We start from the raw sequence: 21,208 nt of genomic DNA on the forward strand, positions 1-21,208 counted from the left end.
GTTATAATTTACCCACCCTTTACTTGTTTTAAAACGGTTTGACTTGCTTTCTTCTTATGAACACAAAATAGTTATTTTGAAGAAAGCTGAAAATCTTTAACCACTGACTTCTATAGTATTTGTTTATCCTACTATGGAAGTCAAAGGATAAAGCTTTCTTAAAAATAACTTGTTTTGTGTTCAACAGAAGACAGAAACTTATAAAGCTTTGGATCATCTTGAGAGAGAGTAAATGTTTGTTTTAGGGTGAACTATCCCTTTAAAATCGAGTGGCAAAGCAAGAGAGTGAAAAGGGTGTAAACGCCAATGGTCACATCTAGTATTTTTCAGCCAATGATGAACTTCCGGTGAAAGCTTAATGTGACTATTTTTAATTTTATATGGTTCCTTTCAATTTCATCCATCAATGTTGTATTGTCATTAAATACATTCAACGAAATAGACTTTAGCTTTCATTTGGTTGTTAAAGTGTAAAAAGAGACGAAAGACCGTTTAAACACAGACACCATCATGAGCAGCAGGCTAGAGCAGTAATTACATAGAAAATACTGGGGTAAAATTAATTTCATATTTTAAAGACATGGCGTGGAAAAATATGATGTGCTTTTTGTTTGGTCTGATACCCACTTTATATCGTATCTCAGCCAGGCAATGAAGATCACTGTTTTTTTAAAGGAATCAATCTTAAATGCGGCCCTAGCGGGCTAGCTTACTAAAATGAAAAGTCTTTGTGCATATACCCCATTTTGATTTAGATAGTATTATGCGTAATATATATGATCAAATGTGTTTTTAACCATCTCTGCAAATGTTGAAAGTGGATCAGCTAAAACGCTTTAGACTTAAACCATAGGTGTAAATGGGTTCTGAGTAAAACCCAATAAAAAAATAATAATAATATTAGTAATAATAATAATAATAATAACAATAATAAAGGTAACAAAGTGTAAGAAAATTCATATTTTACCTGTGACTGAGCTGGGTAAGGTATTGGCTTTCTTCAAGTTGTCACGTCGCTCAAAGCGAGCCAGGAGTGTGTCTGGTCTTTTATTTTCATCTGCTGTTTGATGCTTGGATATGATGCTGGAGCTCCCATTGCCTTTATCCTCAGTGGGACTGCTTCCAGCCTTTCAGATAAAGAAACAACAACACCAAATTCTATTAATACAGAGGAGTTCATTTTTTATAATATTATACTGCGCCCTCACTAGTTTTCATGTGACAAAATAGTTTGCATCTATCAAAGCTCAAGAAGGTGGAACTAGCAACTGACTTCCAGAAACAAGAGTGAGAACTTTTGCTATAAATTCACAAAGCAATATTACAATTATGTATACAGTACTAACAGGGTAGCTAATGAATGATAATACACTATGGGACAGTGCTTTTGTTAATACATACACTTTCTCTGTCCCTAGCTTGTTTCTCAGCCAGTTTAGCCTCTCTCTGGTTCCTCCTTTCCTCTCGGTTTTGCTGCTGTTCCCTAAAGCCTTTCTGTTTTTGCAGTGCCAGAGTGATCCAAAGTGGTCCTGTCTCTTTGTCCTGTGATCGTGAGCTGTCCAGAGAATGCCTGGCCTGCAGAGATGGTTTTTCTGATAAGGAGAAGAAATGCAGAAGGTCTGTTAAATTGGCAATAAAGACTAAGGGTGTACTCACACTATGCTATCTGAACCGTGCCCATGCCCGTGTCCTGGATCGTTTGATAAGTGTGAGTGCTCTGAATCGGGCTCAGGCACGGTTCACTTGGCTGGCCCTGGCCCGGTTGGAAGAGGTGTGCCTGAGCGCGGTTTACTTGGGTGTGGTACGCTTGTAGTGTGAGTGCAAACCATGCCTGAGCCCGAAACTGAAGGCGAGATGGACTTTTAACATACTGTTTCATATGGATTAATTAATCATTCTTACTGTTCTATGAACGCAAACTGCTGTAGTTTATTAAAAACACAAACCCCTCACTGCATGACAGCTGCACCTTTAGCAAACCTCCTAATTCCTGCAGCACGAAGACTTTATGATTGTTTATGAGCGTCAAAAGTGGCTGATCTGTTCAGTGAAATATTTGACTGCGTCACAGCATATCAAACGACTAAAACGATATAAAGAAATGTCCACTGTGCTGAGCGAGAGCGATTCCTAAACTGAACAGTGCATCATTGATGACGTAAGCATGCTCAAGCCCGAATGCCATGTGAGGGCGGGCCGTCGAGGGAAATGGGAGGGGACAAGTGTGCTTCGGCCCGGTTCAAGGCAACTGTACATAGTGTGAGTAAGCCCTAAAAGACAATTTAGAGTCCTCTTTTCCTGTCTACAATGACAGTAATAATCTTAATTTCCCAAAGGAAATATCAGTGCTTATAAGACAGGAATATTGGTTAAGGGGCTGATCTTTTATGTATATGAAATGTGAGGTTTGAAAGCCAGGCCTTATGGATAAACGGGTGCAAAGAAAGAAAATACACCTTAAATCAATATGCAAATAGAGGCAAGAAAGTTGGCTAAACAATTAAAAATGCAAATTAATTGATTACAATTGTTTAAATTAAGTCTGCATGTTAAGCAGTTGGAACTGAAATAATAGGAGAGTGTTTTAAAGAAATATCAATAGATTGCTGCTTTGGAAGCATTATTGTGACATTAAAGATGCAGTTACAGCTCAGGTACAGTAGTTGAGTATTTCAAACCTTTTTTGATGAGTTCTGTTCTGCGATCTGTTTTTTCTCTCCATGGGATGCTAATGGATGGAAAAAATGACTTCTTTTCTTTAACATCCTCCTCTCCTTGTCCACTTTTCTGTGATGGTCCAGATGCTGTAACTCCTCCTTTATGATCACTGCCTTGCTCAGTAGCTACCTGTTCTGCTTCCCCAGTCCTTTGTGAAATTGTGTCTCCTGAAGTCCTTCTACCAGGTTTTGGAAGAGGAGAAAGTAGAGGTGTGGCACCTTCAGATGGTTTGGGGGAGGTAGCAGGTTTTTGGTAAAGTGGAGGTTTGGGGGACATGTTGTCACCTTCGGTGCGTGCCAAAGGGAGAGTACTTCTGCTAAACTTACTACGAGATTCTTTACTGGGTGCAACTGTGGTTTGAAATTCAATATTCTCTTGTTGTGGAGAAATGGGGCTAGATTTTTCAGAGAGTGTAGAATTGTCAGAGTCTTGGTCAATGGCCGTCAGGGGCACTGGGACTCCTTCAAAACTGTCTCCTGCACTGTACCTTTTCTTCTTCTTTTCTGCAGATTGTTCATTGTGGAAGCGAAGAGAATAGTTTGTTCTTCTCAATTTGATTCCAAAAGGGGATGGCTGCTCATCACCACCCTGTGCTTTCTGTGCCCCATCTTCATCTTTTGTATCTGAATCTTCTGATTCTGCCTGAATTGGGGAGCCACTCTCAGATCTCTGGGACTTGGGAGATCCATGTGGTGGACTAGGAACAAGGAATGAGGGAAGGTCTTTGGCAAACATGCACTCTTCGTCTGCAATGCGGACAAGCTTGCTTCCCCTACTCTGGACCTTAGTACCTAAAGAGGGCAACTCTTTTTGGACAGGGGAAGTTTCTGTAAATGCACTTTCTGTTTTCACACCTTCTTCCTGACCAAAAATCTCAGAGTTTCTGTTGGAATCAGCAAATTTTTTTCTGGCTGGCGTGATGGAAAACTTCGCACTGGCTGACATAGTTTTCCTGAGGTTGGTGTGAGAGAATGGCACTGTATTTAGATCTTCACTTGTTGGCCTGCGACTTTGATCTGTGTATTCAGGATATTTTCCCTCTTCAGCACCTTTAAAAATTTTGGACCTAATACTTGCCCATTCTGCCAGGACAGCAGCGTTGGATTGATCTGTAGACAAGGAAGACTCAAATACGGATTTGGTTTTTCCAGATTTACGATCTGGAGATGTCTTGCTCTTGGATGGAGGAGTGCCCATGGCCTTTTTGCCTTCAGAAAGGCCAAGAAGTGACTTGCAAGCTGTGTCCTTGATCTGATCGAGATTAACTGCAGTTCCACAAAGCTGGGCTCCTGTCACAAGAATTGCAGTATGCGGGACATAAAGAGAAGAAGACAGAGTTGGTGAATCTGGCCCTCCTGGTGAAGAAGCTTTAGCTCCCTCCCAAGTTTCAGCAGTTGTTTCACCCTGTTGGCCAGTTGCTGGAGTAACAGGCGTGAGATTGACCTTCTGGAAGAGTATCTGCTTCTCACCCGAAGAGACTTTAAAAGTGAAGGGTCTCTGTCTCTCCTCCATCTCTCTCCATCTCAGTTCCTCTGCTTTTCTTTTCCATTCAGGGTCAGTAGATCCAGCTTTCTCTTCTTGCAGTTGTCTCTTTCTTTCCTCTTCCTCTAGTCTTTTTCTCTCTGCTTCCTCTTGTCGACATCTTTCTTCTTCACGAATGCGATGTTCTTCCTCTCTCTGCCTTTTCTCTTGTAACTCTTGAATCCTGCGTTTCTCTGCCTCCTCCTCCTCTTTTCTCCTTCTCTCTTCCTGTTCTCTTTTTCTTTCCTCTTCCAGACGAAGACGCTCTGCCAAAAGTTCCTGTTGCCTTCTTTCCTCTTCTGCTCTTTTTCTTTCTTCTTCTTCTTTCTTCATTCTTTCCTCCTCCTCTTGTCTCTTTCGCTCTTCCTCATGTCGTAATCTTCGCTCTTCTTCTTCTCTCCTCCTTTCCTCCTCTTCCCTTTTTTTCCTCTCTTCTTCCTCTCGTTGCTTCCTCTCCTCTTCCACTTTTTGCAGCCTTTCCTCTTCCTGTCTGCGTCGCTTCTCTTCTTCTAACCTCTGCTCCTCAATCATCCTCCGGTGTTTTTCCATCTTTCTCTCTTCCTCTTGTTCTCTTTTCTTTATCTCAAGGTGTTCTTTCTCTTCCTCATGAAATCGTTGCCTCTGTGATTTTTCAGTAGGTTCATAATCTTCTTTACTTCCATGGATAATACCATAATCCTCTCTTGATGAATCAAACACTTCCTCATCCTTTTCAAATTCTTCTTGAATTTCAGAGAAATCATCTTCATGAAACTCCTGAAATATATTCAAAGTTACAGAACTTAAAACCCTAATACTTTTGAGTTATAGTTCACAGTAGGGATGTCACAATATTCAATATAATAATAAACTGTTCGGTATGAACTCCATGGTTCAATACACTTATTAAAATTGTGTTTTTCTCATTCCTTTAATTACTCTCTGATTGGGCCCTGTGCATGTATAGAATGAATGCCCATGCAATATCTCATCACTGAGCACTCAGGGTATGGACTCTTTCATGTGAAAACTAAAAAGTTACGTGTGCAGCTTGTCAGTGCATGTGGGACCAGAAGCCTACACTGTTTGTTGCTATTCCTGTTTAAACTAAATTTCCAAGCTTTTTTTATTTAAACATTGAACCTTAAACCCTGAAGAGAACTCGCGCAGGACATCTTAGAAATGCACATATGAAATAAATGAAAGTTATAATGCACAAAGTCTAGCTTCTCAGTGGTAAAATTTAATTACAGTATAAGCATTAATTAATATGAACGTGCCAAACTTGATGAGTATTCAATCGGTTAAGTCGTATAACGTAAACATTAGAGAAACAGTGTTTGATTGTAACTTTCTTAGTGTGATGTATTTTGTCTAAATGTGAAAACGTCTTATACCTGCCGTCTATGCTTTTAATATTAATCAAACTACAAAAGACAATAAAATAACTATTGACTAAATAATATTGCTTAATTGTTTTTTAATTTCTATAGTGATAAGCATATACAATATGCAGTGTTGTTTGATTATATTCATATTATATAAAATCTATTTTGCTTGTTTTTCCTCTATTTTTATTTGACAGTGTCATGTTTTTATACTGAACCTGTATACCGAACCAAACCAAAACCATGACCCGAAAACTGCAACGTGAACAATCTGTATTGTTGCACCCCTATTTCACATAAATTCAAATATACTCACAATTTATTAAATGTTATGTTTTTTTTAAATAACTTTTAATAGAAGATAAATAAAAAATGTACCAGTGTTTTTCCACATACACTGGAAGTCAATGTGGTCCAGTGTTGTTTTGGACCTCACAATCAAAATTTTATAAAAAAATATAATGAAACTTGGAACTACATCAGAATGAGTAAATCATTTTTTTCAGCAAACGATCATCTTAGCATATCTTTATCTATCAAATCAATCCCAGCTATTCAGCTTAAATATAAAGAACACCTTTGCCCTTTACCTGTGTGAATCTTCTATGTTTTCGAGACACCCTCTGGTTCTTCGGTTTGACAGACAGTTTGTGTTTGGCAGCAGTGTTGTCCAAGCGTGGGACAGACTGAGGGACAGCATCTAGATTGATAGACTCAATTGTGCCAGGGGGAGGTGGGCGCTTGGTGCGTGGGGATTTGACCGGAGTCCTATGCTGGACAGTGTCATGGCTGACAGACTATGTGTACAGAAAAACACAAACAAATTCAATTGGTAACTATAGGTCAACAGAGCTCTGAAGTGTGTGTCTATTGAATCAATATATCGATAGTTGGACAGTTTTACAATTTCCTGCAGCTTAACTAGAACACGGCTTTCAATAAAAGTGCCTGCCAAATGCATAAAGGTTCTGTACATTTTGGCAAGCAAAGGGATCTTTATTTTTTTACAACATTACACAGTGTTTCACAACACTACTCACTAAAACAGAGCAATGGTGGCTACCTTTCACAGATAGCTGTGGAAATGGATGGTCAACCCTGTTCCTGGAGGTCTACCTTATTGCAGAATTTAGCTCCAATCCTAATCAAACACAACTAAACCAACTAGAAGGAGCACTTGGTAATTTAAATGGGGTGTGTTTGATCTAGGTTGCAGCTGAAATCTCAGGAAGGTAAATCTCCAGGAACAAGGTTGGACACCCATGGTCTAAGCCAGGGGTGTCCGAACTCAATTCTGGAGGGCCGGTGTCCTGCAAAGTTTAGTTCCAAACCAAATCAGACACACTTGGGCTAGCTAATCAAGCTCTAACTAGGCTTTCTTGAAACATTGTTGCAGCTGTGTTGAGGCAAGTTGTAGCTTATATCTACAGGACACCAGCCCTCCAGGACCAAGTTAGGACACCCCTGGTCTAAGCTAATGTAGACACTGTGAACTTACTTTTTCCTTGGCTGATGTCTCCGGTGGCTCATTCTCCACTTGAGCAAGAACTCTCAATGGACTTTGTGGTACCTCTTCCTCATCTGAGCTGCCTTCATCTCCCTCACTCTTTCTAAGTGAAGGGGGTCTCTGACCAAATTTTATATTATGTCCAATTTGCTTCTATCAACAAAAGTATAAATAGTCAGGGAATATGCAAACAATGCCTCCTGTTTCATTCACTCAAAGTGACTTATAAATGAGGATTACAGAAGCAACAGCAATAAGTAGCAGGTGTTGAAGAAGATGAGTATTAAGTTCACACTTAATACTTTTGTTTAAATTTTATTGGCAAAATTTGTGTTAGGAAAGTTTGACGAATGAATTTGTTGGTGTGCATATAAGTCTCACCTGAATGTTCCTGACTTTGTCGGAAACGTTCTCCTGGGACATTGTCTGTCCTGGATGTGTCTTCGCAGAGTCCTCAGGGATAAATACACTCTCGTGTGAAAAAGCTCGGGACCCAAGGGTGTTTGACTCCCTGTGAACAGATTTAAACTCTATAAATGTTTTCAATACACAATATGGCTCATAAACAACTTTGTCAGCATGTAAACTAATAACATTTTACATACATTCTGAATGCTAGAAACAGTTTTTACCTTAAATACTGATCATTCTCTTGGTTAGCTGAGTCCACCCCATTGCAGACATCATCAGTGGAATGACAAGGTTTAAGTTCAGTTCCCTCAAACGCACGTTCTGCTTCTCTCCTTTTCTTTTTCCCAAATAGACGCCGGAATGGCTGGAATTTGCCCTGCCGTCGCCGCTCTGGTAAAAAAATGGAGTTGGTTGGGGGAAAGCATAATGATAAATAGTCATTAAGTAGTAAAAGACCAGTGCTTCTGCTGTTTAAATATAACAATATGCTTAAAATCTTTTAATAATGTTAATGATAATGTAGGACCAAAACAGATCAGAGGCCATGAAGTTGGGTTAAACCAAGTCCTGTCACAGCCTTATATAATTATGGTAAGCAGATGTTCTGTTTAAACATTCAGTAATGTCAAGGTCCTGTAAAGCCCAGTCTTGAAAGGGAATCACAGAAGAACGAGAAAGTCATCAATTCAAGGCCAACTGCCAAATGTAAAGATGATTTAAATTTGTGACAATAGTCACACAAACATTACTTTACCATCATAACACATTCAGACCCCCCACCCCCAAAATTATACTTTATATGATATTAGTATTTTAAATATTTTCCCAAAACATTACATACTCCAAGGACGTAATTTAGTTAATAAACATGAATATGTCTGCATATTGACGAACCATTGCAGTATGCGATATTAATCTAAAAGTGGATGTTTATGCTAGTCAATTCAATAAAAAAACATCAATGTAACATTTATGATGTTGATTTGTTTTAATTAAATATAGTTTTTTGTCATTTAGACTATTCTTGAGAAATCATGAGTAAATATCAATTCAATAAATAAATTTGCACAAATTCAAATAACATTAAATTACATTAATTGCAGTAAGGTTAATACTGATTATATGTTTTTATAAATGTAATACAATGGACATATTTTAATATATATAAAATAACAACTGTGTGGACTTTACATAAACTTGACTATCCTGAACATATGTTGCATCATCAGGAGCACTGCAATCCATGTGTGATGAGCAATTAATCATGACACTCAATTGACAAAGCAACTGCTAAATTTGACCTCAATGGATGACTCAAATAAAACTTTAGACCAAAACAAAAAACTTGTATTGGAAAGTTTTATAACTTATTCAAGGGTTAGTATTACACTTTGAGGAAGTTGGTTTCTCATGATTTAATAACACATCTCAGCTTTCTCATTATTGCTTTTTAAACTATTTAAGAGGATATGTATTCGGAAAAATGCTGTACAAACAAATTCAAGCTCAACTGGGTTGTAGGTTGTTCTTAATGATAGATAAGCTGGTGTATCTTTCACCCATTACTTGCAATGACAACCTATCACAAAAGTACAAACAGCTAATTACGAATCCATACAAAACAACCCAAACACTGTTTAAAAAAACCTGTAACAATAATTTTTCCACCTACCATTTAAAGTGTAAATCTGCAGTTGCCAAGTGCCTCTTACAAGACAGAATCATACGGTTCCCATGTAACGGCATTAAACCAATGATAAGACAAGGGACCTTTGGTTTGTATTGAGTGCTGTGGAGAGGCACCACTTCCTGAGACTAGAAAGTCATTAGGAATCATAAATGCTACGGTGATAAGAGTAGCTCAGAAAGCAAGGGTTACGAATAAAATTATACCAAATAAAAATTGAGATGCATATGAGTCAAAGACAAATAGGGGTTTAAGCATCAAAGCAAGTGTAATACACAATTGTATATTTTTGTATTATGTCTATGATTTACAGGCATCAAATAAAAGGTCAATTGTTATTATATAAGACAATTATTTGATGTCAATAAGAATTGAGTTTAAAAACTCAAAAATAATTCAATTTTAAAATGAATTGTCATCTAAAATATATATACTTTGCCACTATCCTTACTCATTAGTCGAGAAGACAATTTTAATCCTGTATAATATAACATAATTATGTATTATCAATTATTCTTTTACCATATATGTTGCTGAGGGAACCTTAGTTCGATCATATCTTGACATTTACCTTCACAGAAGTAATTTGACTTCTAATATTAATTTTATGCAGACAACAAAATTGGATGTCTTGTATTTCCTTCACATGTGGCTCTGAATTATGTTTATACCGGCCAACAGGTCCTTTTTTGATCTTTCTAAAGCTATAAAAGTCATAAAACACTCTACCAAGCAATAGCCAAACATCTCCAGACCATATTTTCCTCTAAGTGTGTGTGTTTGACAGCCTTTTTGTGTTGTAGGAGCTCCAAGTGAAATGGCTGGGGTGATAGGGCCACTCTACACCACGGAGTGGATAAATTCAGCTAGAGATCAGCAAGGATCTGTTACAGGCTAAAAGTGGAAAGTAGTGTGGAGTTACACTGTAAGTGTGTTACTGCTCAAAACACAATAGCACAATAACAAAGAAAGTAAGACGTTTGCTACCTGCCGTCCGTGCCCACTTCTGTTGTTGTTGTTCTGATGTTAATTCCTGAAGTTAAAGCAAGACTGTACTGCTTTACGTGTGCATATAACTAGATGGTTTTATGATTCCTCATATTTTGTCTGGTTGGTTCCCCCCTCAAAGTTTCACGTCTGTTCCCAGCTGCTACTACTCCATTTCTCTGGCCCACAATGCAGTGCTGCAGGCGTCCTCGGTCATCGAGGCATATGATGCGAGTGGACAGCACTCAGCCAGAGAAACAGCCCTCGATGTGTCTCCCTTGTACTTTTACACACTACAACCACTAAACGCTCCAGCATGGCCTTCGTGCTCCTACGAGTGTCAGGACTGCTAAATAAATTCACTCAGACCTGGCTGTTCCTCTCAGTCCTTCACCAATGCTAAAACACACTTAATAACACAAGCGTACTCAACCTTGATTCTCACTTGTGACACACAGTATTGCTCACTAAAACTGGAAGGCTAATAAATCATTTTTGTTGCATTCGTATGTAATTGTAATTGTTCCCCTCACACTTAAAATCTTGACATTAGTACATGATTAATTGACACACTTATCAGGAAAATTCAGGATTATCTGTGTGTTCCACTTGTCAGCATGTCTGTCATATCTATGAAAACAGATTCAAACTAAAGAAAGCCACTGACAAAAAAAAGAGGGGAATTAGTCACAGAAGGTGCAGTAATAGTTAAACATGGTCGTAAAGATTGAGTGCACAAGGTTCACTGGAAAAGGTGTGTAAACCTGGACAACAACAACAATAGCACGTGATAAAGTCATATTCAAAGGAATAATTTACACTGAAATGATAATCATTTACTCTTGCTCGTTCTTCCAAATTTGTATGACTTTCATTTTTCTTAGAATCAAAAACAGAGAATTTTTACAGTACTTCATAAAGTGGTGGTGAATGAACACTGGAGCGTTTAAATATATATATATTTTTTTTGGTGGGAAAATTAAAAGGATGACATTTATGCAGATTCCTGACAACTTCGTTCAGGATTATTATGTCATGCAAAGACTTTACGCTATATCAGTGTTTGGGGAAAGTACTTTAGAGAGTAATGCATTACAATATTGAGTTACTCTCCTAAAAAGTAACTAGTTACGTTACTTACTTTTTATGACAAGTAATGCCCTACATTACTTTTTCTTACCGACTTTCTTCTCGTTTTTTAAATTTTTTTTTATTTATTTACCTTAAAAACACATTGAAAACTAATCATGTAGGATAATATTGTCTTCTGAGAACTTCCACAGCCAAGAGATTAATAAACGTTTAAAGCAATGTGTTTGCAGCTTTTGTGCTTTTTGTCTTATTAGTGAAGTCCAAACCATTTTCAAGAGCATTTTTTTTTTCTTCCATGTCTTCAAAATAATGAACGCATTCTCTCATCTCAATTTTAACTCAACAATTTACTTTTAAAAAGCTAATTATTTATTTATTCAATAATTTATTCATTTTCTTTTAGGCTTAGTCCCTTTATTAATTATATAATTATTAAATATTATTATAAATGGACCGCCAACTTATCCAGCATATATTTTACACAACGGATGCCCTTCCAGCCGCAACGCATCACTGGGAAACACCCATACACTTGCATTCACACACAGACTACAGACAATTCAGCTTACCTAATTCACTTACGGCACATGTTTTTGGACTTGTGGGGAACACTGGAGCACTTGGAGAAAACCAACTTGGGGAGAACATGCAAACTCCACACAGAAATGCCAACTGACCCAGCCAGGGCTTGAACTAGTAACCTTCTTGCAGTGAGGTGATTGTGCTACCCACTGCGCCACCGTGATGCCAAAAGCTAATTAACTAAACTTGCCTTACATTTTTTTAAGTAACTCAAATGTTAATACTTAATATTTAAAAGAGATGCATTACTTTACTCGTTAGTTAGAAAAGTAATGTAATTACGTAAGTCACCCAACACTGATCTTTAAAGCCTATATACTGCAGTCTCAAATTTACTTTATAATTATAAGTATACAAGTAAGAGTGCTATAAAAACAACTTCCCAATGTCAATTAAACACTTTTATTTGACAAGAATGTGATATTTAGAATGAATGGGGTGGTTTTGTATGACAAAACAAGTAAAAGCACAGCTAAATAGAGTAAAACAGATACAAACTAAATAAACTGCATTGTTTGTCTGTGGACAGAACTTACTGCTTCCAGTGTGATGCTTAAAATATTTATATATACTGTGCAACCCTATAATAGTGTAATATTAATTACCTCATCTATCAACATGACAGTGAAAATGTAATAGTTTGTTTATTGACTGGCCTCCGTTGTCACCAATAATTAGTTTTAGGTCTAGCTCCATTTATTGTTTATCTGCAAAGATTGGACACAAAAAAAAATCCAGCCTTTTCATTATGCTAATCATTATTGCTAACGTAACTACACCTTTAGAATTCATCAAATAAATCACATCAGGTTTTTTTTTTTTTGTCTTTCTGAAGCTCCAGTGCTCATTCACTGTGACTGCTTGATAAATCATTTCCACACCAATCATTTAAAATTTCCCATTTTTTGTTCTACAGAAGAAAGTCATATTTATAAAGATGTGGGTGATTAACTATTGATCATTTTTGTATGAACTATTCCTTTAAAGACACACAGGCACAGCACACAATTTGAAACACCACACACTTCTTAAAGAAACAGTGCTGAATAGTCTGAAAAATAGGAAAAACGTAGTCTTTGATGCTTTTAATTTACTGCACTGTGACTTTAAGAGCAGGCCTGTTCTCAGAAAAGCTCACACTGTTGTTGTTTACCTGTGGTTTGGGATACTGTTACCTCTACCAGCTCCTCAAGCAGAGCCTCCTTACTGTCCATTGACATGCTTTACGACAGGCTGCAGCATGGGTAAAGTGGAGTAAATGTGAGCACAGAGGCTTTTTCTCATTGATGTGTTTGTGTGTGCAAGTCTGAAAAGAAAATGGAAGCAGGAGATGACAATAATAGAAGAAAGAGAGGATTACAGAGATCATGAAACACTTCTCTGTGTACATTTCACATTTCACTTCCCCTTTTTAGCCTTCAAACTCTCATTTTTGTTTAGTGCTTTGTTTCTGTTTTAATTTTATAATCTCTTTGATCTAGTCTACCTTTAGTCCTGGGCTTATTTCTTGTCATCTCTTGGCTGCAAAAAAACAGGGTAATTTCTTTCTCACAACAGTGGGAATTTGCTAAGAATTGGAGAGGGGTCTGGATGCAGACCTGGTGCAGTGCAATCTGGGCTGCCGCCGATGTTTTTTAATGTGCTTATCTAACCCAACCCCTAAGCCAACCCCTCAGAGTGACATCACTAGCTCCATTGAGTGCATTGTGTCTGACATTGCATCACTGAGATATGCTATCTCAGCTTTCATCATCAAAGCAGCATCCAGATACTATTGCAGAATTTGGGAAAGCAATTTCCCATCCTGCAGGCTGATCACAAACCTGTGCTTTACATAGGACTGTAAACTTGACTTGGTTGCACATGAGTCAAGACATATGCCAGTCTCTTTGGTCATAATTTAATAATGTACTGCAGCTTTGGTTGATAATTTTCTTTGCATAAACATTGTGTAAACAAAATCCTGTTTTTTATGTAATATGTAACTTTAATCTTGTGAAGCTTAAAAAACATCTACATTTTCCACATCAGATCAGGTTGTGTGTATTTACAATCAGAAATATGGTGCTTGAATGTTGCACTGCTGCCTCTAATGGTAAATATATCATACTGCCCATAGTAAATGCACACCCTGATGGCCTGTGAGGGAAACTAAGTATATTTTACGGTTTTATTTGGCACAATAAGTGCTCTTTAAGCTTCACATGATTACAGTTGACCACTGAAGACACATGTAATGTTTTGACAATGTTTTGGTTTCTTTTCCAGACTTTGAACATCTCTAGATTGTCACTGTCTATGAAAGATCTCTCAGATTTCATCTGAAATGTCTTCGTTTGTGTTTTGAATATGAATTTGGAACGATATGTGGGTGAGTAATTCATAACAGAATTTAATTTTTTTGGTGAACTAACCCTTCAACTATTGAATTGGTTTTTTATATGCTATGTAGTTGTATGCATATGTAGTTGTCATTTGGCCAGCAATATACAATAAAGACTTTGGATACCATAAGACATTAGATGCCAAGCCATTTTTAATTATGATATTAGATTCTGATAATCCTTTGATAATAATCAGCTGACTGTATAGAATTGTTAAAATAACAAAGAGCAGAAATTAGTTAAAGTGCTAAAATGACTAAAACTGAAAAAAAGCATTGAATAATAAAATGAAATTTGAAAATGTGAGTAAACTAACTGCAAAATAAATAATAAGAAATTACTATATTGAAGCTGCTTGTCAAAGCATCAGTAATTTAGTTTTTCTAGTGTGCATACATACTATTCCAAGCTTCTTACTTTCCAGTCTGATCTCACAAGTAAACATAATTGTTTATCATATTGTCAGAAAACTGGCTTAGTTGTACAAATTCATAAAATTTTATTTGTGCAAAACATTCTGCGTGCCCCCAAACCTCACACTTAATTAACTAAGGAATGAGTAAATTGTACTGAAATGTATGGATGAGCTCATACACATCCATATAAAATAACCCATAAATTAAAAAATTACGATTTGCAGTGAGATTGCATTTCCTGTTTGTGTGTCAGTATTTGTATATTAGTGTGTAATTCCAGTCTATATCTATAATAAACACTGCTGGTCAGTGCACAGTGCATTATCGCATCAGTCAGTTCCTGGTCAGCAATATGTGCATGATTAAAATGAATGCCTATTTAAAAAGCACTTTGTCTTCCATCTTATGTTAATGGGTTCTCCATATGAGTAACTGCAAGATGAAGCTAAATGTGAATTTTGTCAACAAATTATAACTGATTAAGTTCAAATACTCCTGTAAAATGTACTGTATGCCTAAGTTATATTGGGTAATACTAATTTCACCAGTCCTGAATTAAAGCAAACAAGGTTTCTTCCGTATGCTTCTGGGACTCTACATATGTTCAAAGGACAAAAAAAGCCAAGATTTAAAATGTCATTGTCATTGGTTAACAAAACACATTGCCTCAAAACCTGCATTCCTTCTGGCAGACAAAAACCTTTTGGCAGCACAGCATTGCACTGCTGTTAAACACAAAAAACTGTAAATGATTACAGCCTTGTGTCATCCGTATGCACGAGTTTGTTTTGTTCCCTTTGTGTAAGAAGACAGTGTCCTCTAACGGCTCGCAGGGTCATTCTGAAAGTCTCACTGTGTGAAAAGGCTCAGCTGTGAGGAGAAAAGCTTCATTTGAATAGATCAACGTGTGTGTGTTTGTTTGTGATGCCCATCCAGATGTGTTTGTGCACCTGCGACACGAGTGTACATGTGCTTTAAACTGTGACCATGTTTGTCATGTTCTGACTCACATGCGCATGTTAGTGAATGATCGTGTTTGTGTTGTGCGGGTGAAAGAGGAAGCACCAGACAAAACGATGATGGCAAAAGCACAAGACGCAGCCACATGCACTGCAGCAGGACTCTGAAAACACCCTAGAAAAGCCTGCAGTATGTTAGCGCTAGCTGCAACGGTGCTAATTTATCTCACTGCTGAAGTTTAATTCTAGAAACTGACCTTACTACTAGGCTCAGTGAGCAGCTCTACCCTTTATCACAAACATCTAGCCCAGACCTGCCTCTGTTTGATCAAACCAGTGGGCATTAAAATGGACTCTAAGTGGATTCCTGGAAAATGTTCCTCTAATTTCTGAACCTGAAAGCTATCTGGCTTATTATTGTAAGTCATAAGATATTTCATAGTTGCCCTAAAAGATTTTGAAAAGCCAATACAGCACATCCACTGAGTGGTCTTACGTATCACAAATAGTATTCATGACAGATAATGATATGCTAGTGATCTTCTGTAGAAGCTAATGGCTAAAGTTAGTGACCAAAGTCACATACAATACTGTTCAAACATTTTGAAGTAAATACGTTTTTCTTTTTTTGAAAGAAATCAGTACTTTTATTCAACAAGGATGCATTACATTGATTAAAGGTGGCAGTAAATGTTATAATACAATCTTGGTATAGATCAAACAATCTACAAAGAAGTATTCAAATGTTCTTTAAAAATATTAAGCTGCACAACACAGCTATAAATATTTTTCTCATATTAAAATAATTTCTGTTTTATCATGATGTGACTGATTTAAATTTCCACTTTGACAATGAATAAACTTTGACAATAAATTACCTTTTAACATATATTTAAACAGAAAAAAAGCCATTTTAATTCATTTTTTCCACATAATATTGCTATTTTTGTTGTATTTTTTATTAAATTACTGCAGCTTGGTAAACAAAAAAGACAAAAAGATGAAAAGTCTAAGTTGTTTTTGATATAGCTTTGTGAAGAAGTTTGACTAAAAGGCTGACTTTCCAGAAGTTATCTTACAAATAATAGCATTAATTAAGCAACATTTCTGCTGCAAAGGACGCAGACACTATTTTAAAGGGCACCTGAGATGAAAATTATCTTTTGTAAGCTGTTTAGACAGAACTATGTGCAGGTATAGTGTGCCCACAGTCATATTGAGGTGATTTAAAGGCAATGAGTCTTTTTAATTTCCTGACGTTAAAATAGGATCCAAATCCCTCCCATTTTGAGGACCACAGCAACATGACGTAGGAGTGCGGTTTCCCTGCCCACCAAATTGATTTACAGCCACGTATTAACATGTTTCTGTAGTAATGCGTATAATCATATCAACAAGACAGGATCAGCGCAAAGCATCTAAGGTTAAAAGATCTGTTTAGCTCGCTGTGATCATCAATCATCATCAACTGTGATCAAGAATGGGTTTTATAAGTATAAAACGTTTTTACAACAGTGCATGTTTGTGATAAATTACAACAATTTTACCATTTATTACCACAGCAGCATGTCAGTACAATTATAAAAGCAGACGCTTCTATCCCTCCACAACAAATACATCAAATAATTATTGGTAAAGGTCTTACTCTAGTATTTCTCACAAACATTACGTGAGATCTGCTTCCTTCATGTCTGTCACTGTGCTGGTTATTAAACCGAGGTGGAGATTAAGGCGCTGTTTACACTAATGTGTTTTAGTTTTAAAACGACATTTTAGAATGAAAAAGATCTGCTTCCACACTGGCGTTTAACCTAGCATTTTTGAACAACTTTCTGTCCACATTACACTGCTGAAAACGCACATCACGTGACCACATACACACACACTCTGGCATGCACTGCAGCGATGAGAGCTGTGATGTCAGACTGTTCATCAAGGATAGCTTGTTTTGGCTGAGCACAAAGATATGACAACATATTAATTCATGTAACGATGTTATGTTTGTATTGTCAAGGAAAATGAAAGGAGGCAATTGTGTTATAGGCTTCGTTTGTTAAAATATGCATACAGCGAAGATGACGATTATCTAAATATGTACCTACATGACGCCTCAACCTGTCTGTTAAGTTGCTAATATAAAAATGAAAATAGGCAGTTTGTCATATCATGTTTTCATTTTATAGTTAAGAAAGTGAAACAACGTATCCAGGGTGATGCGAATGAGACTATAAAGTACACTCACTTTTCCCTTTGAAGATTTACCCGACGTGTCCTCTGGAGTTTGTTTTCCATATCAAACTTGCGAAGTCTGAACTCACAAGGAGAGGATGCAAGACTGAACTTTGTTAGGCCACTTAATATTGAGGAAAAAGCCCCAATCAGACAGCAAATGTCTGCAGCCCTGCCTCCGTTTTCAGATGTCTCCATTTTCCCCCATCCACACTGACACGGAGCAGTAGCGTTTTAAAATGAAAACGGCCTCTTCAGCATTTTCAAAAAGTTAAATTTTCAGGGCTTGAAAACTCCGGGGTAGTGTGGACGGATAGTATAACAGTAACAAAACTTATGCGTTTTCAAACTAAAACTTATTAATGTGAAAGGGGCCTGAAGCACACTCTGACAGGCACGTGGGAACGGTGAGCAAGGAGAACTAGAATTAAAGGCACAGGCCACAAAAACAGCTACAATGTGTTCATAGCAGGAAACCTAACATTCCGAAAGGTATAATGAATAATCTGATGGGTGTTTTGAGCTGAAACAGTACAGACACATTCTGGAGACACAAAACACTTACTGTATCTTAAAACTTGAAAAAGGCATAAAATAGGTGCCCTTTAAGTTACACTGTAAAAAATTATCTTCTCTAGTAAATTGCATCCATCAAACTGACTAAAAATATTAAGTTAAAACTTTATATAAGTTTAAAAAAAAATTGTTGAAACCTGATTAACCTAAAAAATTTAAAAATATATGTTGCCTTGCGTGTACATGTAAACTACAAATATAGTCTAAATTAATGTATTACAGACAAGAATTACAATCTCACTAAAACATTTCCTAGCAGATAAGATTTCCTTCTATATTGATTCCCATGCAGAGCTGAAAACAACATGAGCTTATTACATTAACAACAGTTACATTTAAGGAAGTTCTTATATATCCAGATCATCAGCGCTGCATCACATGCCAGATGATGATGTGAGTCGGAGCAGTAAACACAAGCTACATTGCAACAGAGCTTAAAGCTGACAGTAATGCCTTGCACATTAAGCAAATCACACGTAATGCAAAATGATCTTGAGCCATATACTATTATTATGAAAGCAAGCTATAGCTTCACTAGTACAATGAGGAGGCTTGAAAGTGCAGCAAGAAATCACTGAAGCAAAATGGGATGGCTGAGTGCACAGCGAATAGCAAAGCTGGCCTAGACGCCTGTGCTTACTGGGCACAACAGCACACTTTTACCTAGTTCAGCCGCGCAGCTGGAAAGAGCTGCACACCACTGAAGGAAAACCTTAGGGAACATGGATTCAACCTTCTGCACCTTGATTTACAAAGCTCTGTTGCTGCTCCTTGGTGCTTTAGGGAAAAATATAACAATTGAATCACATCTTACAGTTCTCTCTACTGAAATAATGATAGCATGCCATATCTTATGTGTGCTTATTGAAAATATGAATGCTGATAAGACTTAATTGTGTTGATCTGGATGAATGATGGTCATGGAGATCGGATGGAACACAGATCTGTCATCGGTAGCCCATAAGATCTTATTGGATGTCAGGGTTGCCTTTCACAGCTTGACTTCAGCATTATGAACCAGGTAATTCTGATCCAATCATTGCTCTTATGAACTGAGCCGGCAGCAGCGTAACTTGCAGTTATATACATAAGCCAGACCAGAGCTAGTTGTCACATTCTTTTTCGGATTCAATAAAAACAATAAATAGTACTGCTTAGAAAAAAGACACTGCAGCACTTTATGGGCTATATGTATGTCCAAAAGTTTATGTATTTGAAAATATAACTTCACATGTCATTATATAAAACATGCAAGTAGTATTTTAACATTATTCAATAATTTCTGTTTTATTGCAACATTGCTGAAATTATTTTTGGGGAAATATTTAATATTTAAATATAAAACATAAATAATACTGCAATGCACCCGGAAAGTATTCATAGCGCTTCACTTTTTCCACATTTGTTTATGTTACAGCCTTATTCCAAAATAGATTAATTTATTTTCTCAAAACTCTACACACAATACCCCATAATCACAATTCGAAAAAGATTTTTTGAAAATGTGGCAAGTTTAATAAAAATAAAAAAGCTGAAAAATCACATGTACATAAGTATTCACAGCCTTTGCAGTGAAGCTCTAAATTGAGCTCAGGTACATTCTGTTTCCACTGATCATTCTTGAGATGTTTCAGCAGGTTAATTGGAGTTCACCTGTGGTAAATTCAGTTGACTGGACATGATTTGAAAAGGCATACACCTGTCTATATAAGGTCTCAGGGTTGACAGTACATGTCAAAGCACAAACCAAGCATGAAGACACAGGAAATGTCTGTCGACCTCCGAGACAAGATTGTCTCAAGGCACAAGGCTGGGGAAGGTTACAAAAAATTTTCTGCTGCTCTGAAAGTTCCAATCAGTGCTGTGGCCTCCATCATCTGTAAGTGAAAAATATTTTCAGACATCCCAAGTCTCCCAGATGTTCTCTGCATAGAGACTCCCGGATGCTCGCAAATGAATGATAATCTCCCAGAAATCGCGCGTCTCGCACCCGGTCCTTAAATAGTCTAGACAGATATGTCACGAGCACACGTACCACCGCTCTTAAGCTGTGTTTTTCAATAGCAGGAACTGGAAGATTAGTCAGGATAGAGGGAAAGATGATTGCAGCAATGTACAGAGACATCCTGATTGAAAACCTGCTTCAGAGTGCTCAACGGACGCCTGCTTCGACGGTTCATCTTCCAGCAGGACAATGACCCAAAGCACACTGCCAAAATATCAATGGAGTGCCTCTACAACAACTTGGTGAATGTGCTTGAGTGGCCCAGCCAGAGCCAAGACCTAAATCCTATTGAACATCTCTGGAGAGATCTGAAAATGGCTGTACAGCGTTGCTTCCCATCCAACCTGATAGAGCTTGAGAGTAACTGCAAAGTGGACTTCCCAAAAGGAAATTCCCAAAGAGAGGTGTGCAAAGCTGGAGGCATCATATTCAAAAAAACTTGAGGCTGTTATTGCTGCCAAGGGTGCATAAACAAAGTATTGATCAGAGGCTGTAAATACTGATGTACATCTGATTTTTCAGTTTTTTTTTTTTTTTTTATAAATTTGCAACAATTTAAAAAAATCTTTTTTTTCACATTGTCATTATGGGGTATTGTGTGTAGAATTTTGAGGAAATAAACTAATTTAATCCATTTTGGAATAAGGCTGTAACATAAAAAATGTGGAAAAAGTGAAGCGCTACGAATACTTTCCGATAGCACTGTATATTTACATATTTATAAAATTCTTTTTTGAGACCTATGTATGTATATATGTATAATATAT

General features: G+C 37.1%; 1 protein-coding gene across 9 annotated transcripts in view; it reads right to left on the minus strand.

Annotated features, from left to right (window-relative positions):
• cracd (capping protein inhibiting regulator of actin dynamics) overlaps positions 1 to 21,208 on the minus strand; it is a 41,422-nt gene that overhangs the window by 2,045 nt on the left and 18,169 nt on the right. For 3 of the 9 annotated variants that reach the window (NM_001347678.1, XM_087297800.1, XM_087297799.1), the window contains 7 exon segments: positions 968 to 1,127; positions 1,402 to 1,592; positions 2,679 to 4,995; positions 6,197 to 6,403; positions 7,105 to 7,266; positions 7,495 to 7,624; positions 7,746 to 7,914. In NM_001347678.1, the coding sequence (NP_001334607.1) occupies positions 968 to 1,127; positions 1,402 to 1,592; positions 2,679 to 4,995; positions 6,197 to 6,403; positions 7,105 to 7,266; positions 7,495 to 7,536 (3,079 nt within the window). In that variant the 5' untranslated portion in view covers positions 7,537 to 7,624; positions 7,746 to 7,914. 9 annotated transcript variants of the gene reach the window in all.

Source organism: Danio rerio, chromosome 20 (genome assembly GCF_052040795.2).
Source record: "Danio rerio strain M-AB ecotype USA chromosome 20, GRCz13ab, whole genome shotgun sequence".
In the NCBI taxonomy this organism is placed as follows: domain Eukaryota; kingdom Metazoa; phylum Chordata; class Actinopteri; order Cypriniformes; family Danionidae; genus Danio; species Danio rerio.